Genomic DNA, 19,430 nt, shown 5'->3' with positions numbered 1-19,430 from the left:
AATGGTAAGTGGTCATTGGCATTGTAAGAAATGTTAACCGTCGCTTACATCACCAATGCGCCACCAACCTTGTGAACTAAGATGTTACGTCCTTGTGTCTGTAGTTACACTGGCTTACTCACCCGTCAAACCGAAACGCAACAACACTAAGTATTGCGGTAAAATATCTGATGAGTCATAACCCAGACGGGCAGTGGCGTAACTATAACTAAGGCCCGTTGCAAAATCATTGCATGGAACCCCTCAGGGGCGTTGTTACCAAAGATAAGGGCCCCCCAACCTGAGTAAGCTCGTAAAATCGCCGCAGTTAAGGGCCCCACACACGATCACCTCACATTAATATTTACGCATTTTTTAAATTTTAACGAAAATTTGATAAACATATTAAGACACTTGTGAGCTCACCCTCTCATACTGGGCGTTGCTCTCCGTCTTTACTTTCGCATTTATAATAATAGTACAGATTGCCATTAACTCATTCATATAAGTATGTAAGATACATCATTATTTTTATTTTGGTGCAAGCATTTGGTGGATACGTTAATAATTTCTGAACACAGTTAAATCGTGTAACGTCCGATAAATGTGACGTTGCCGGTAGTTTAATCAGAACTCAATATGTTGTATAGGTGCTATTGTAGCACATATACCATATTTAATATTCGCACTGCAAAACTGGAATACTTTGCCTGAGTCTGTATTTCCAGATGCGTTAAACGTTGGTGTCTAAATCCAGTCAGAGTAAATTAACAGTTTTCTAGGCAAGCATAGTATATCCGCCGTATCCCAAATCCGTAGTCCGTGTCGATGCTTTACACCAGACAAGTCCTATATGGATTAAAATTATAGATATATTAGGTCCTTACATATGAAATTAGCGTTTTGTACAGGAGGAATATAAAGTCAATTTTTTTATGCACAGTTGTTATCTATGCACTTTGGCCATCTCAAAGGTAGTTCATTGAACCCTTTACTAAAAAAACCATGGGAGCAAGAATCAATAAACTCTTTGAAGGCGGTTTGGACTGCCGCATCGGAGTTGAATTTTTTTCCTTGTAAGAAGTTGTCCAAATTCAGTAAAAAATGGCCGCCAATTTCATATGTAAGAACCTAATATACGCATGACAGTTAAGACAAATTAATCGGGACCAGAATAATATTAAATCCAACCTATAGCATTAGGTTGTATTGAATATTGCCAGCTTTAAAGAATAAAAATAAAAGTCATATTTACAAAAACGTATTTAATACACTTACATTAATAATGGATTCATTAAATTATTCAAAGGACTAGAATTCGCCTAACAATATACATAAATTATTATTATTTTGATTACAGTAGACTATCTGGAATAAATGCTTTTAAGTGTTCCAGATCTGGTATTTGAAAATAGAAATTACTCCACCCAAGTAAGTACTTATACCATCCAATCGGAGTAGGAGTAAAAGTAAACAAATAATTGATTTACTAATTGTTCTGCTGTATTACGCACTATAAACAGTTCTTGATTAATTTACCGTTATTTATAATACAACACTATTCCACTTAACTAGTTATAAGCACATCTACTTTCGAAGTTCCGATTACAACTTCGCGGACATTAAAAACGCCATTGTTTCGCGAACCCATAACCCATAGTCATAGATTATTCAAGATCTCGACCAATGATATCGCGTCAATTGATATCAGTGACCATGATATCGGTGTCAAAGTTGTTTATTTCGGTTTACTCCTCTTGCTGTTGGATTAGGCTATACACCTATTTGTTTTTTTCTCATTTTGCCTTAATAATTGAAAATCGACAATAAGGTTCTTATTTAACAAAATTGTTATTGTTTTAGATGTATTTTCTTACTTGTTTTGTAGGGTACCCTACAAAACAAGTAAGTTTCGAGGTCGGAGTAATAAGTCAAGTTTTTCTATCAAGCTTTCAAAGAAAGAAAAGAAATTATTAATTAAATAAAATATTTTTGCTTTAAAAAATATTGAGATACCGTTCCCTTAATAAAAGTACAAGTGATATTGAAAGTGCATGACATTTTGTGGTGATCGACAAAATCTAAAACATCCTATTGAATGACAGAAGAGGATAAGTGCATTAACACCTTCTTATGGGATTACCGGCGATTTCAATATACAATTTAAATTAAAAATAGGTTTCCATCCCGCTTACGTAATTGCCATTACCCAATTCCAACTACCTTCTCATAAATACAGTTTAACCCCCTGTAACCTTTTTTGTTGACGAATAATATTTTATGAAATAGTTCCGTGGGAAAAGTTTAAAAGAGATGAAGCACGAAAGAAATGCCTGATAACAAGGGTTGTTCAAATCATTTTAAAAAAGTATACTGATATATAGGGAGAGACTATGTGGAAAAATATATATTATCGACTTATTTATATCACTTTACCCGAAAGTCGTGTTTCGTAATCCAAGTAAGTAAAATCTTTTTTTTTTTCAATACATTTTGATGGTTGATATTTATAGCATTATCATATGGTAAGATTTTCATCCTGACACAAAATGAACGTACATTAAATATATAAAAACATTTACACTTATATAATAACATGATGATGATAGACGATGAAAGTGCAAACAACAACAAAACAAATGCAATTGTAATTAAACCCTAGCTCATTTTTTACAAGACGAACTGAACATTAACTTTATAAAACTAATAAATACTTGTTAATTATTACATCGGTACGACTTTAGATTACCTGCCGTCGAATTGAGGGTCGGGAAGGGTGGTCATAGGTACAACTCCCCCCCTTAAAAGGAAAAGTGGCGGAGCACCGCCCCCCCCTTTTCGAGTTTTTTTAATTTTTAGTTTTGAGTAAATTTTCCTGATTTTATAGATTAAAATTAATAATAAGTGCAAAAAACTGGAGGGGGGTCCCCTTAAAGGGCCCCTTTAATCAGAAAAAAATAGGGGGACTGATTCAGAGGGGTTTCTTTTTCTATTTTGAGACTGCAACGACTCCGGCTCTATAAAAACACTAGAAGTAAGACAGACTGGTACCAGATGGAGTCGGAGTCATTTAATTCGATTCTTTGACATAAGTTGAACCTAACCTTGTTACCTGTCCTAATAGGTACTGTTAAAATGGAGTCAGTTTTGCGTTTTGTTCCACAAGCCAGCAAAAGACGGTAAACACTACACATTTTAATATCTCGTAATGCTAAATAATGCTGTAATTTACTATATATTAACTGTTAAATATATGTGTGCATGATAACTATTGAAATGAGTAAAAATATAAGTATTTACTTAAATTTATTTAAAATAAAATGTTTCTGAAAGTTTTTCTCAACCGTAGGTAAAACGAAACGTTATAATCTGTCAATGTTACTACCGGATTGACATAAAATTGCAAAAATAATTGATTTTCAATAATTTTTTCCTTAAAAACTACGAGTCTCCGCAAGTTGAAACTTTGCGTGTGTGCTTATAATAATGTAACCTTACTGTAAAAAAAATATCAACCCCCAACTCGACGGCAGGTAATCGAAAGCTTAGCCATTACATCTTCGACTGCCGCAGAAGAACTTTATTATATACTTACAGTAATAAATTAATTTTACTTTTGATAAATTATAAGATTTTCTTTTTAAATGTCAGTTACAGGTACGTAAATAATTGAATTTAAAACACTTGATACTTATATTACAACTTATTAAATTAATAATTCTGGAATAAAACTCTGCTTATAAATCGGGATATGCTAGTATCTCACCAAGATTCTTTTGCAAATGCAAATATTGTTGCTGTTATCTGTACCAAAATTAATTTTAAAATTGAATTAATATTACTTTCATTATATATATAACCAAGAGATACTTTTTTATGACTTACTAGTTATTAATGATGATACTTAAGAGTTTATAGCTTGTATAATAGTTATTATTTAATTATATTTTATCTTATTCCTGCTATTGGTTAGCATGTTGTTTATTTGATTTTCTACAATAAATACTGTTTTGTAATATAATAAAACTGGAACATCATTTCATCTTATATAGCTACTAATTTTAGCTATGGCTATCAGATGATAGCCATGAAGTATATGAAGTAGATACTTCAATCCTTTTTCTCATGGGTTTCTGAAACAAATATTAATATTGTTTTATTATTTTATATGTATTAAATATACACATTTTATGCAATTACTAAAAAATACTATATAATCTGTAAGTTTTAACATAAATATTAAAAAACAACTGTTCCAAACAAATTTCTTTTAAGATTGTAAATAAGCCTTTAAAAATCAAAACGAATTGCTTTAGTCAAATTTAATTAAAAATGACTTTTTTACTTGTATGAGAAAGTATAGCAATACAAATTAAATACCAAGTTTTTATGGTAAACCGTAAAGCTACAACTGTTAAAACGGATTTCTCGAAGGTAGGAATAATTCATAATGTTTATTAAGTGCTCCTTAATGAAATAAATGTTATTTGAAATAATCCTGTTCATCATTTTTAGTTTTAAGTGACGTTATTGTTTTACGTTTAACAAAGATACAATTTGCTAAATCATGTTACACTTAAAGAGACAGATATCAGTACATCAAGATGTGATAAAAATGAAATTGATTTAAATCGAACCTTCGATTTACTACAGAATTAATGAAGGTTTAACAGTAGTAGTAGTAGGCAGATTAATAACATTGTACGGTGTGATCGAAATTTGCCCATTTTTGGACTAAAGTTGATCACTTTGGTTATGTCTATGTCTAAGTACTGAAACTAATGTTAGTTTTATTTAACATATTTTACTTCAAAACAACTTTCGAAGTTAAAATATTAATTGAAGACAAAAACTAAATCATTACCTGTAGTTTCTTCCTCATCAGCATCAAGTATGTCAGCGCAACATATGGAATAACAAATGAGGGAAAGGAAACCCAGGGGCAGTCCAAACACAAGAGCCGTTAGTACAGGATTGCCTTGCCACATGTTTATGAGAGTCGTCCTAGCTTCGAAGAATCCTCTATACATACGAACTAACCAACTATTGCCTCCATATGTCTGAAATAAAACAAAATGTCACGATTGATTATTTGTCCAACGTAATAAAAATGTAGTTATATATACAAATCACTACTCACAGGTGCCATTTGATTATGTATTAAATCAAGAAAAATCGAAACCGCTTCTGGGGTCATGAGCACTGGGTCATCATCTGGTATATGGTGATGACTAGTAGTTGAGTTAAGTACAATCAAATGGGGAACCGTCAATTCTGACATAGCTATGGAGTTAGCCAGTTCAGGATTCCCCATCCAGCCAAACTGAAATCGATGATGAAGTTCATGTTTCCTATTTCTGCAATACAAATGGTTTGAAATAACAAAATATTTTTTTCTTGATTTATTGAAGGCCAATTGATTCATTATTTTAAATTAATATTATTCAGTAAAACTATTAAATATTGTGCTTTGTCAATACTTCAGTTGACGTTTTCGCGTATTTGCTGAAATTGTTACAAAAATGATATTCAGAAAATTTTACCTATTTTATTATATAGCAAACATTTATTTAAAAAAATATGATAAACACATGTTTTCTCTGTCCCATTTATTTTGCGTTGACTGTCCACACTTAATGCCCTGTATTATATTGCGTATTGTATGTTATAACAAATGTTATTTAAATTATCTATACAAGAACATAGCCAAGTATATAGCCAATATGATTCCAAACCAAAAAAAATAAGATTCAAGCAAATATTGTGTAAAAGCAAAAAAATGAGAGATTAATATGAAACCAAGAGTATAAATTACATGACTCAAAATAACTTGACTGAATATTTTTTTCAATTATGCCTTTAAATACATTTAATGATGTTACATATTTTTTTTTTTTTTTTTTTTATAGAAAAGGAAGGCGGACGAGCATATGGGCCACCTGATGGTAAGTGGTCACCAACGCTCTTAGACATTGGCATTGTAAGAAATGTCAACCATCGCTTACATATCCAATGCGCCACCAACCTTGGGAACTAAGATTTTATGTCCCTTGTGCCTGTAATTACACTGGCTCACTCATCCTTCAAACCGGAACACAACAATATCAAGTATTGCTGTTTTGCGGTAGAATATCTGATGAGTGGGTGGTACCTACCCAGACGAGCTTGCACAAAGCCCTACCACCAGTAAATATGTACATATTCACAAGTGACTATTGGTAGTAAATTACCTACAATGTAGAGTAAATACATACCGTATTATGTTTTCAATCATATCCTTAAAATCACGTTCAGTCTGAGATATTTCTTTTAATTTATTTTCTGATACAACAGCAATAACAATAAATTTTTCAGTATCCATTAAATCATTAATATTTGATCTCGTTATTTTTGGAAAGAAACCAAATCTCTCTGAATTAACCCACTTATTTAAAGTAACATTTAAGGTATCCCTGTCTTGCAGCAAATCAGGATTAGCTAAAATCAATATAAATACATATATTATTTTTAAAATACAAAATTACATAATTTTGTTTTCATTGATTAATTATTAATAGCTACTAAAAACTTACTGAAATAAAATTTTATATATAAATGATGAAAAGATACTAACGTTTAAAGTAATAAATTTCTTCTTCCTTATACACAAACACAGCAGTCTCATTTGGAGGTTTTAAATCATTTTTAGCTATTTCATAAGACAATGCATAAAACCAACTGTGTGCTTGATATTTTTCAGCATGAACAGAAAACATTTCCTAAAAAGAAATATTAATTATGAGTTTAGTAAGGTCATATCAGCCAACTATTTCACAATTTTTTTTTAATTCGGAAAATTACTTTATTTATTTTTATTTATTAACAGCCTGTTAATGTCCCACTGCTGGGCTAAGGCCTCCTCTCCCTTTTTGAGGAGAAGGTTTGGAGCTTATTCCACCACGCTGCTCCAGTGCGGGTTGGTGGAATACACGTGGCAGAATTTCGATGAAATTAGACACATGCAGGTTTCCTCACGATGTTTTCCTTCACCGAAAAGCACGAGATGAATTATAAACAGAAATTAAGCACATGTAAATTCAGAGGTGCTTGCCCGGGTTTGAACCCGCGTTCATCGGTTATTTTTTTTTTTTTTTTATATGCGCCGGGATTGGCAAATGACTACTCCATCTGATGGTAAGTGGTAGTAGAGTCCAAACGCGACGACGGCCAGTACAGTCGGGAAGAATGTTCTGTACTAGCCGTCCCCGCCTTGCCGGCCCGCAAGATGCCTCTTCACGCCTCGTTTGAAGGAACCCGGGTTGTAAGAGGAGGGGAACACGTGAGCTGGTAAGGAATTCCATTTTTTGGTAGTGCGACAAAGAAAGAAGTTGCCAAATTTCTTTGTTTTTTCATCGAGAACCGAGAAAAAGAGAGAAGAAGTTAAGATTCACGTGTTCTTACCACTGGGCCATCTCGACTTTTGAAATTACTTAGAATTATTAAAATTTGAGGAATTATAATTTTATTTATGGAAATAATAATATATCAATTCTAAATAAAAGTAATTGAAAAGTTACACAGAAATTTCAAAACACAAAGGTCTATTATGATCTTCATGTTATACTGGAAAAGTAAATGAAAATCCACCATAGATTACTATGTAAATATTATTGCAGACTAACATGACTTACATAAGAATCATTATATAAAGAAATTGTAAGGGTTTATGTTTCATTATCAACACATAATAATAGTGTTTAAATGAAGTTAAAGTGAACCAACTGAAACTTTTTTCATTCAATATTCATAATATTTAAATGGTAATGTGTTCATTTTTTATTTTAATTGTAACAAGAAGTGGAAAGAGCTAATTGGCCACCCGATAGTAACTTTTCACAACGGTCCATAGACATTGGTGATGACGGGAACATCAACCATGGAAATGAAAGGAAGATGTTATGTCCCAAAAACAACCCAATATAAGCTTTTTATTAGCTATTTAGTGTTCGAATAACTGATGAGTAGACAAGGTCTCTTTAGGCAACAATTTTATTAGTTTATCTATTAACCAAAAAAATATTCAATACCCATAATGGTCCATGTTCTTTCCCAATATAACCAAAAAATACATTGTGTGTTTCCTTCAAATATCCCAAACTGTCAGCATGAGATACTTTCTGCACAGCCGGTTGTGCCATTCTCATTGCATAATTTACCATTTCGTCCTCAATTCTCTCGCCTGAATACTCATGCCTGAATTCACCTTTTATACTAAAAGCAAACTTACTTCATAAATTATTTGTTTTTAACATATCATTTATTTAATTATCAATAATTAATTTATACAATTGCAATTATATTTAAAATATCAACAGTGCTAAAATTAAATTTAATATTTTATATTAAAATACAATTATATAGAATGGAACTTACAACATGATGGTTGGGTATGCTCTTACTTTAAAATGAGTGGCTACTGCTGTAAATCTTGTGCAGTCTACTTTTGCTACTTTAATTGGAGTGTTGTACAAAGACTGTGCCACATGTGCCCAAATAGGTTCCATCCTTCGACAATGAGCACACCAGGGAGCATAAAATTTGACGAACCATACTCCATCGTTGCTTATATCAATAAATTTGTCACTTAACTCTAGTACTCTAGATGATGAGATGCCATTTAAACCTACAAATATAAAAAAATATAAGTAAATATTTAATTTTAACAATGAAATTTACACACGTTTTAAATTTTAATTAAAGTAATAAGGGAAAAACTGTTCAAATTAGCTACAATATTTGGTTACTTATTATCATAATAACAAAATAGGTACAGAAAATAAATTAAAAACATTTACATACGTAATAGAAAAATGAAAATAGCTCCCACAACAAAATTCATGGTTTCATACAAAATACGGCAGTTTATTGGTTATTCGACTGCAATTGAATAAACCTAATTATATTTAATTGTTTTTTTTGGAAGATTAATAGGATTGTAAAAAACAAAAAGAAACACTTAAATATTAATATAAACTAGAAATACATTGTATTGTAATGATTTAAATAAGTATTCGAGGCAAATGTCAATAATCCAATTTAGATTTTAGACTTTAGTAGTGTTGTAAGGATATATCGGTCTTCCTATAATACCGATAACGACAAAACGAAAATATCGATAGCGGTACGGATAATTATTTCATATATTTATCTTTAGCAATATGCTATCGTTGATATTTTAGCAGCATAATTGAATCTTAAAGTGTTTAAACTTAAACTTTAAACTTTAGCATTTGAAATACATTTTTGAATGGATATTAACGAGGAGTTAATTAATTTAAGCTTTTGCTTTTACCTCGTGTAATTTACTCACTATTGAGAATCTTAGGCATTATTGATATCAGTCTGATAGTTTAATATGTGTCTGTTGATATTAAAATTTCTATCTCTAGAATTTAAAGTTACTGAGTGAGACGTGAGTTAGCGTATGCCTTAAGCAATAGAGGAATAGGGCACTTATTACGCCCGCTCTGTATTCGATACACGAAAGCTTCGCGGGCTTTGCCATGAAATGAAAGTTTAAATGGTTTCGCAGTTTAATGTTCGCGGCCCTCGAAGAAGAAGAAGTGTCAAGCAGATACTGTAATTTGCGCTTCAAACATAGTGGTCACAAAAACAAAAGTATATGCATGATGCCTGGATGAGCGAAAGTTCCATCATGGATATTCCTATGGCAGATTATTTTTTATATACATGTATAGTGTGAAAATAACCGTGTATTGTAAAACCGTGAACGTTGCAAGTGTAGAGGGCCATACTTTTTGCGCAGAGGCCACGCGTTTTTTGCAGCTAAAATCGAGGCCGATGTTCATGAGCGTGAGCCGGCTTTGGGCAAAATGTGCACGCGAATTTTATAATTTATGGATCTTGTACCAAAGATTTCTATAAATATGGTTAATCATCGTATAATAAACTTATTTATTTTAAGAACACATATAAAAATAAGCAAAACTATATAACGAGTTTATATGCCTGTTATTATATCTATATATTACTATTATATAATTGATGACAATAAACTCCGCTAAGTGATTACGGCAGAGCCACCTTTTTTCAAATAATAATTAATGATGTATTTAAAATTTTTCTCCAAGGAAATTACATCGGGCTGAGGACTTATGAGATAGGGGCCTTGCGTGTCCTCCTTTGGGTAAAGAGCAGCCAGGTCATTGAGACAAGTCTCTTCCCTCATCTGAAAAGATTTCTGCCAAAGACGTGCAAACCATGCAGAGGTCCATACATCCGAGCGGTTTTAGACAGTAAGAATCTCATAAAACCTGGATTCCTCTTTAGAGAGCCGGGTACATTAAAATGTTTCTCTTGCATAATTCACTGGTGGTAGAGCTTTGTGCAAGCTCGTCTGGGTAGGTACCACCCACTCATCAGATATTCTACCGCAAAACAGCAGTACTTGGTATTGTTGTGTTCCGGTTTGAATGGTGAGTGAGCCAGTGTAATTACAGGCACAAGGGACATAACATCTTAGTTCCCAAGGTTGGTGGCGCATTGGTGATGTAAGCGATGGTTAACATTTCTTACAATGCCAATGTCTAAGGGCGTTTGGTGACCACTTAGCATCAGGTGGCCCATATGCTCGTCCGCCTTCCTATTCTATAAAAAAAAAAAAAAAATAATAATTAAAAAAGTGCCATACATAGGTGGTATTGTAGGGATGAGGCACGTATGAGAAAGACTATCGTTACCTTAAGGCTTATTTCTTTTTTAACTTCGAGGTATCAACTTTCAACTATAACGTTGAATCGTAGATGTCAGTACTAGTTTTATCTGTTCAGTTTACAATTTAGATGTCTAAAAGTTACTATATTTGCGTCACTGTATTAATAAGCCCTTTTATATTCTTCGGAAAACAAAACCATATTCTGTACTATATAAGTAACAAACAGTTTAGTTTCATCAAAAAAAAATCAGAAAATATGCTGTTTTTTTACAGCCGTAGCTTGGACTAGGTCTAATATAAATTCTAACAATTGCGTGGCTTTTATTATAATACACATTTTAATTATATTTCCGTGTAATGTTGTTAGCCAGTTTAAAGTTATCAACAAATATTGTATCTGTCATAAATATAATAAGCAAGAGTAAATTACGCTATTATAAGTTTATGGTTTCTATTTGTATACATTAAACACAGATAAATTATAATACATCATGGCCATGTGTATGATAGTAAATGTGAATCGAGAAACATCAAAATCGAGCCTAACCTTACTATTTTGTGAAAACTGTATCTGGCGTTACAAAGTTCTAACATAAATATAGATGGAATAACTTTCACTGATAACGTCATTTAATCACGTTCCATGACGCTGCAACTGCTACGTGGTGTGCATAATTCATTTGCATTTCGTTTTCAAAATTATAGTAGTCATCGTAATCTAAGCCGCCATTGCAACTTATTACGTAGCCAATACCGTTATACAGAGTGGGGAGGGGGACACGGACGTGCGAGGGGAGTTCGTATCAACGGTGCGGGTGCGGTTGGAGGCGTTGTAGCACGAGTTTACTCTGTCAGTCGGTCATTACGGTATTTCTCTGTAGCGCGTCCCACATTCACGATTTTGAAAGAAAAAGTGACAATGCCAGAAAATAAACCGTTTCAACGTCTTCCTAAAAATGTTGTGCCTAAACATTATGAACTACATTTGGTACCAAATCTTGAGAAATTTACATTTACAGGAAAGACTAGGGTGAAAGTATCGGTAAGTGGAAATTTCATCACACTACATTCTGTCGTTATTGCAAACATCTTATTTCCGTGTATATAATATTTTGCTTTAACGATGCGTGTATTTTCAGATTGTAAGTTCTACCAAAGAAATAGTGCTAAACAGTTTAGATTTGGTATTAACGAATGTCAAACTGCAATACGATGAAGGTGATTCAATTACAACTCTGAATCCGGTAGAAGTACGATTAGAATCGGCTGACGAAACCGCAGTTATAATATTTGAAAAAAATCTACCTGTCGGCGACGCTATATTGTACTGCGAATTTACTGGTGAAATTAACGATAAAATGAAAGGTCTTTATCGTAGCAAGTATCTGACTCCAGGTGGTGAAGAGCGCTATGCTGCCGTCACACAATTTGAGGCGACTGACGCTCGTCGATGTTTTCCGTGTTGGGATGAACCTGCTATTAAAGCTACTTTCGATATAACATTAGAAGTTCCGGCCGACCGGGTCGCTCTATCAAATATGCCTGTGAAGGACGAAATAATTAAGGAGAATAAAAAAATTATGGAGTTTGATACCACACCCGTAATGTCAACATATCTTGTAGCCGTTGTTGTTGGTGAATATGACTATGTAGAAAAGACTTCCCGTGATGGAGTTTTAGTGCGTGTTTATACACCAGTAGGAAAAAGCAAGCAAGGCTTATTTGCTTTGGAAGTTGCAGCAAAGGTATTGCCTTATTACAAGGAATATTTTGATATAGCATATCCTTTGCCCAAAATAGACTTAATAGCAATAGCGGACTTCTCTGCCGGTGCTATGGAGAATTGGGGACTTGTTACGTACAGAGAAACATGTCTCCTGGTTGACGAGGAACATACATCTGCTGTTAGAAGGCAGTGGATAGCGTTAGTTGTGGGACATGAACTAGCTCACCAATGGTTTGGCAATCTGGTCACTATGGAGTGGTGGACTCACCTGTGGCTCAATGAGGGCTATGCATCATTTGTTGAATTCCTCTGTGTTAATCATTTATTCCCAGAATATGATATTTGGACACAATTTGTAACAGAAACATACATAAGGTAATGACATTTATTTAATTATTCATGATTATTTCAATTAAGTTAATGCTTATCACAAAATGTTTTATTAGTTCCAGTATTACTAACAGCAATATATGCTTAATTCTTATCATACTATTTATTTTACAATGTAGAGTGTTTTCTGTTGAAATGTGCTAAATGTTAGGTATGAAATAATTAAAATTCTTTATTTATTGTATGCATTGTGAATTTGCCATGTCATGTAAAAAAACAAATAAACTGTAAAGTGGAACACTGCCAAAAGCCAGTAACCTAAGGGTCAATTACCTCAATATATTTGGCAATTATTCAATTATAAAGTATGATTGCAATGACAAATTCAAAACACAAAGGAATAAATAAAGTTGTTTTTTTTTTATTGTTACAGAGCATTAGAATTAGATTGTTTAAAAAATTCACATCCTATTGAGGTGCCAGTGGGACATCCCTCGGAAATCGATGAAATATTTGATGACATTTCATACAATAAAGGTGCTTCTGTCATACGCATGCTGCATAAGTACATTGGTGATGATGATTTCCGTAGAGGAATGAACATTTATCTCACAAGACATCAGGTAAATAATATGGAAACACAAGCTGGATGTGTTATTGTACACAAATAGTAATCAAGTTTTTCTTTTAGTATAAAAATACTTTCACTGAAGATTTATGGGCAGCTTTAGAGGAAGCTTCTAAAAAACCAGTAGGAGCAGTTATGTCTACATGGACTAAGCAAATGGGCTTCCCGATGGTTGAGGTATTATTTCAAGTCATTACAATTATTTTCACCTTGCTTATTATCTAATAATGTTTTGCATTGTAATATTACAAGATATGAAAATTCTTATAAAACAAAAGAATTGTATTACTCATAACATTATCAGAGAAAACAAATGCCCTTGGTATATGATTCTACATGTCAAATGTTAATCAGTCATTGTTATCAAAGCATGAAAGTTTTTGTTGAAGGCTAAATGTATATAATCGTGAATTGACAACAGCATAATATATACTAATTATCTATTGAATTATTTTAAATAAGTAATAATATATTCTTAGTATCCATTATTAGAGATATTATTATATTCTTTGGTTTAAGTCTTTAATTAATTACTAAACCTACTGACCAACTAACTTGAATGTTTGAAGTTGTATACTTTATCGTATACACATTAGAATGTTCAACATTTCTATTGAGTTTAATGGTAGTATGCCTTGAAACAAGCTGTATAAAGCTTGGATTGTAGTAGAATAGATTATTTGAGTCAGGGTCATGTGTATTGAAACAGTACTACATATAATTTACAAAGCATGATTCATAAATTAATAATAAGTAAATTGTTTTAATAATAAGTTTTATAAGTAATCGTTTTAATAAGTTATTATTACTTAAATATTTATTTTGCAATTATAAAAAAAAATCTTATTTCAAGAATTATAGTGCATGTAAATATATTGTATATATGCCATTGTGTCACCATTCATAAAATAAACTTAAATTAAAAAATAGGAGTCAAGAATTAACATAAATTACAGTATGCATGAATGTGTTTCCTTAACTAATTGTTTTAATCAAATATTCTTTTAGGTCAGTTCAGAACAGAAAGGTGTAGATCGTGTTTTAAAATTGAGTCAACAGAAGTTTTGTGCTGATGGTAGTCAAGGAAATGATATATTATGGATGATACCAATTACAATCTCAACACAGGAACAACCTTCAAAGGTGATTTATATTTTATCAATATCAATAATATTATTGTGATTGCTATTTTCATGCTCAAAACAAAATAATTCATATCTCATCTGATATAGTAACATTGACACACTTTCTCTCTGATTTCCTGTTATGATAAGAGATTGTAGATATGATTGTTATAATATTGTATTTGATAAGTAGTACAATTTAAAAATAAACCTTTCTAGATTAAAAACAAAGATTCATATTTAAAAAGTACTAAGTGTAATAGAATTAGATTTACCTAAAATTCTTTAACTTTACTAGGTAGCATTATCTACAGTTTTGGAGAAGCAATCACAAGAAGTAATATTAAAAAATGTCGCCGAAGATTCATGGGTGAAACTCAACCCTGGAACAGTAAGTTATTTTACTGAAATCAATGCTTCCTACCATTTTTAATGATAAAAGAATTGATAACATTTTGTTAATTTAAATAATGACAGGTGGGGTATTATCGCACGCGCTACCCGGCCGCCATGTTGGAGCAACTTGTTCGCGCCGTGCGCGACGGGTCTCTGCCGCCGCTCGACCGCCTCGGTCTGCTGGACGACTGCTTCGCGCTCGTGCAGGCCGGACACACCAACACCGCCGAGGTAACCGATCTAACTTCTGCTGTAGCACGTTTAAACTGATGTGCCGACGAATATGCTCGAACAATAACATGAAAACACAATTACTTTTTCTTGCAGTCTCTTAAACTTATGGAAGCATTTACGAACGAAAATAACTTTACCGTTTGGTCCTCAATATCAAATTGCCTGTCAAAGCTAAGTGCTCTGTTTTCACACACGGCCCTAGACAAACCTCTGAAAAACTATGGACGAAAGTTATTCTGTAATGTTACCAAACGATTGGGATGGGATGCTGAAGAAAAAGAAAGTCACCTGGATACACTGCTTCGGAGTTTAGTTTTAAACAAAATGATAAGCTTTGAGGATCCTGATACCATAAAAGAAGCCAAGAGTCGGTTAGTAAAACAAGATTTTTGACAAACAAAATTCATTTTCAAATGTAAATTTGAATCTATAAAAGATTAAAAATAAGTGATATCGATCTTATAATATATTTATTTAGCATTAGAAAAGCGAATGGAATTTTAATCTTGAATATTTGGAGTTTGTGTAAATTGTTAATTTTAAAAGTGTTTTATATATAAAATTGGTTATTTATGTAATGATTATTTTATTCCTATTTGTGCACTACTTTGGTAAATATACATATCGTCACAGTTTCGAGAGACACTCATCGGGCGAGTGCGCACTACCGGCGGACCTGCGCTCGGCGTGCTACCGCGCGGTGCTGGCGGAGGCCAACGAGGCCACTTTCCAGCGTTTTCTGCAGCTATACCGCGCCGCTGACTTGCACGAAGAGAAGGACCGCATCAGCCGCGCTCTCGGCGCCGTCAAGGACCCCGCGCTGCTTAAGCGCGTCCTTGAATTTGCTGTTTCGGTAATTCTCTTTTGACATTACACCTAGGCCTAAGCAATACAGAACATCTGAATGTGACTGATTGTTTCATGACAGTTTCTTATTTAAATAAGCAATAAATAGCATAGTTTTTTTGAACCATTATAGGCAGGCGGATGAGCATATGAGCTACCTGATGGTAAATGGTCACCAATGCCCATAGATATTGGCATTGTAAGAAATGTTAACCATCTCTTGCATGGCCAATTCGCCACCAATCTTGGGAACTAAGATGTTATGCTCCTTGTGCCTGTAATTACACTGGCTCATTCTTTCTTCAAACCAGAACACAACAATACCAAATTTTGCTGATTTGCAGTAGAATATCTATCTGATGTGTGGGTGGTACCTACTCAGACGAGCTTGCACAAAGCACTACCACATGTATAACAAATAGTGGATCAGACCAAGAGTTTAAATTCGTCACTGATTTAAAAGTTTAGTTAGGTTTGTCTAGTCTTCATAAATAAATACTGACAGAAAAGTTCAATGACTTTATTTTATTGCCTGCAGGATGAAGTCAGGGCGCAAGATACAGTTTTTGTTATTGTGTCGGTGGCTGTTAGCAGGAATGGACGTGACTTGGCCTGGCAATTTTTCAAAGAACATTGGCAGGAGTTCATGGATCGCTATCAGGTATTCTAGTCAAATCATGATGTAAAAATCATATAAAAATTAACCATTGATATAAGAAATACTTATTACCACTTCTGATTGGAATTTTTATGAGCTTAATAGTATTTACAAATCTTCATATCGTTTATATGTTGTAATGTACAAAAAATATAGGTTATATTTATTGCAAGATTGATATTATAACGATATTTAATTTTTATAGGGAGGCTTTCTCTTGGCTCGTTTAGTGAAATCAACAACAGAAAATTTTGCCTCGGAGGCGTGCGCACAGGAGATTGAAGAGTTCTTCCGCACGCACCAATCCCCTGGCACTGAGCGTTCCGTACAACAAGCACTGGAGACCGTGCGCCTCAACGCTGCCTGGCTGCGGCGCGACCTCGCCTCCGCCACCGCCTATTTGCAGCCGTACCATTGAGACCGTCAGTGTTCCGTGTTTTTAATTCGCTAAAAGTGAATAATTTTAAAGGAATATTGGCGTGATGAATTAATATTTAAGTTTTACTTTTTTTTTTTACAGGACCAAATAAGAAAAGACTGAAATTTCAACGAAAATCGCAAGTTTATTTCATTCAAGTAAAATATATCTAACTAGGGAGGAAACTTAGCTTATTAATTTAATTCTTGACTTAATAATGTTATCACTTACAAAAGTATTACAAAATAACTCAAGTTAAGTTTTATATCAATTAATTATCTTAACATTCAAATCTTATTGAAAATTCTGGGTTAGTAATAAAAAATAATAGTTTTGGTGTAACAGTATCGTCGGAATATTTATATTTCTTTTTACTGTGTATAGCATTTGTTATTGTTATTATATTTGCTATATTCTATAATTGTATGTAGTTATAAAAATATTTTGCATATAACATTATTAAAAATAAGAGAATAAGCTTAGTCTCTTGATTGACGTTTGTAAGGCCATACCAAATAGGCATATTGTGTAAATGTGTAAAAAATAATGTTAATGTATAATTATTTTAGTTTCTTTGGTGCTCAGTGCATTTCTAAGTTTGTTTCACTAAAAATGATAATATATGCATACATAGAACATTGGAATATGTCATAGATTGCTCTTTTGAAATTGTTATTATGATTTTTTTTTAACTTTCATTGTTCTTTGAAAGGGTTATTCTGTCACATTATAATAGAATGTCCTTAAATTGTGTGCTGTATGAAAGAATTGTGTTGAAAGTTACCATCATTTAGTTTCTCGCTTGTTGTCATGATTTTTTGTAAAGCTTATGTTATTGCAATAAATCGTACAAAAGTACCTGCACTTCACTTTTTTATTTTATAAAATAGATTTTATTTTATATTTCACATTACATCAGACATGCTTAACACAAAATACGTTTAAAAATATAAAACATTATTATTTATATAAAATATTGTAAGTATGCCATTCTTCTTTTTAGATATATTACAGTGCGTTTATTGATATAGTTACCAAATCATGACACACGAGTTATAAACAATCTAGTTCTGATTTTCAAACTAAAATTATGATTCTAAATGATTTATATTACATTTAATAATAAAAAAGAAACCCTTATCCTCACTCAATCGTTATCTGTATTTCAAAATCTTCTGAACCCTCAAAAAGTTTTCAAATAGGTTGGGCATCAATGGTAGCCAGTCTATCCATGCAAACCTTAGTAGAAATAAAACGATTCTTAAAACAGTACATCTATATTGCACTATAACATCTCACTTAGCATTGTACAAATAAGGTGTTCTTATGAAATTTGATCGAAAACATTAAATACCTACTATACACAAACATCACACAACAATACTAATACTATAAAGTGCAATTTTTTAACAAAAAGTCAAATAAATACTCTTAAAAAGAAAAATGACAAAAGGTTCTAATATTTTCTACAAAAAAAATACAGTATCTTAACCAATTATATGTTTTCAATCACACTTTATATTTATAAAAATATAATTATCTAAACACGCACAAAGTTTGAAATATACTGTTCCGAAAGCATTTTTTAAACATAATATACAATGAAATTATAATTCAAACGATAGTTTAAATAATTATAATCATTCGAGAATAAAATTTTATTGCTTTATTGTTTTCATTACAACCATCAAGAAGGTATAAGTCACATCTTTTTAACAACTTTATATCTATTATTTATTACAATATTAGACTAATTACATTTTTCAGTATATAATTGTATATATACATAAAGTGCTATCAGTTTTTTCTTTTAGTAAACAAAACGGGTATTTTAAATGTTGCAGCAACTTAAATAATATAAATATTACAAGTTAGGTAAGACTATTATATAATTACTACCAATACTCAAATCTTGAGATGCTATTTTCTAGCTAGCCTGTGAGGATACAGCTAGTAAACTAGATGAGTCGCTGGCTGTCTTTCGAATATTAATCAGGTTACATAAACTTTCTATTATTAAATGTGCTTTCTATAGTTATGACTAGGTAATCTTTTAAATACTACTCGTTAAAAGGTCTATTCTAGCTATTTCAAGTTTAAGTTATCGAGATTATTTAATATTCCGCGTCCCGTAAAAACTAAATTGAATTCGCATTTATCTGTATTTTTATGCACCTGTTTAAATGATTCACATTTCTGGGAATGATTTTGTCTAAGTAAAATTCAAAATTTATTTATAAGACCAATTTTAGGAAAGCAAGAGCTATGTAAAGACGTAATGAGCATCAAATGTTATTTTTTTTATAAAAAAGTACATTCAAATTGCTTAATACATTGTAAATTATCTATAAAAATCTTTTTTTGAATTAAAGTTAAA

At 32.2% G+C, this 19,430-nt stretch overlaps 2 protein-coding genes across 4 annotated transcripts; one reads left to right on the top strand and one right to left on the bottom strand.

Annotated features, from left to right (window-relative positions):
* Window positions 1-3,268: 3,268 nt before the first annotated feature.
* LOC126774212 (protein disulfide-isomerase TMX3-like) lies at window positions 3,269-9,021 on the bottom strand. Of its 2 annotated transcripts, XR_007669793.1 has the most exons (9): window positions 8,818-9,021; window positions 8,392-8,641; window positions 8,046-8,229; window positions 6,593-6,737; window positions 6,234-6,456; window positions 5,120-5,336; window positions 4,844-5,039; window positions 3,865-4,112; window positions 3,269-3,783 (listed from the first exon to the last, which is right to left on the bottom strand). XR_007669793.1 is itself a non-coding variant. In XM_050495627.1 (8 exons), the coding sequence occupies exons 1-8, from the start codon at window positions 8,855-8,857 to the stop codon at window positions 4,090-4,092; spliced, it is 1,278 nt and encodes a 425-aa protein (XP_050351584.1). In that variant the 5' UTR covers window positions 8,858-9,021; the 3' UTR covers window positions 3,269-4,089. The 2 variants fall into 2 exon arrangements, 1 of the variants encoding a protein (XP_050351584.1); XM_050495627.1 differs by having other exon boundaries at window positions 3,269-4,112.
* A 2,188-nt stretch (window positions 9,022-11,209) lies between these two features.
* Window positions 11,210-17,917, top strand: LOC126774167 (puromycin-sensitive aminopeptidase). 2 transcript variants are annotated; one of them, XM_050495545.1, is made up of 12 exons: window positions 11,210-11,735; window positions 11,833-12,794; window positions 13,183-13,372; window positions 13,441-13,554; window positions 14,386-14,520; window positions 14,800-14,892; window positions 14,979-15,128; window positions 15,225-15,502; window positions 15,765-15,984; window positions 16,516-16,638; window positions 16,841-17,063; window positions 17,167-17,917. In XM_050495545.1, the coding sequence occupies exons 1-11, from the start codon at window positions 11,337-11,339 to the stop codon at window positions 17,051-17,053; spliced, it is 2,877 nt and encodes a 958-aa protein (XP_050351502.1). In that variant the 5' UTR covers window positions 11,210-11,336; the 3' UTR covers window positions 17,054-17,063; window positions 17,167-17,917. The 2 variants fall into 2 exon arrangements, with proteins under 2 accessions (XP_050351502.1, XP_050351501.1); XM_050495544.1 differs by having other exon boundaries at window positions 11,211-11,735; window positions 16,841-17,057; window positions 17,156-17,917.
* Window positions 17,918-19,430: the final 1,513 nt, after the last annotated feature.

The sequence above is a fragment of the Nymphalis io genome, chromosome 16 (genome assembly GCF_905147045.1).
Source record: "Nymphalis io chromosome 16, ilAglIoxx1.1, whole genome shotgun sequence".
In the NCBI taxonomy this organism is placed as follows: Eukaryota; Metazoa; Arthropoda; class Insecta; order Lepidoptera; family Nymphalidae; genus Nymphalis; species Nymphalis io.
The sequence above is the reverse complement of the archived record's forward strand: the minus strand, read 5'-3'. Positions and strand labels throughout refer to the sequence as shown.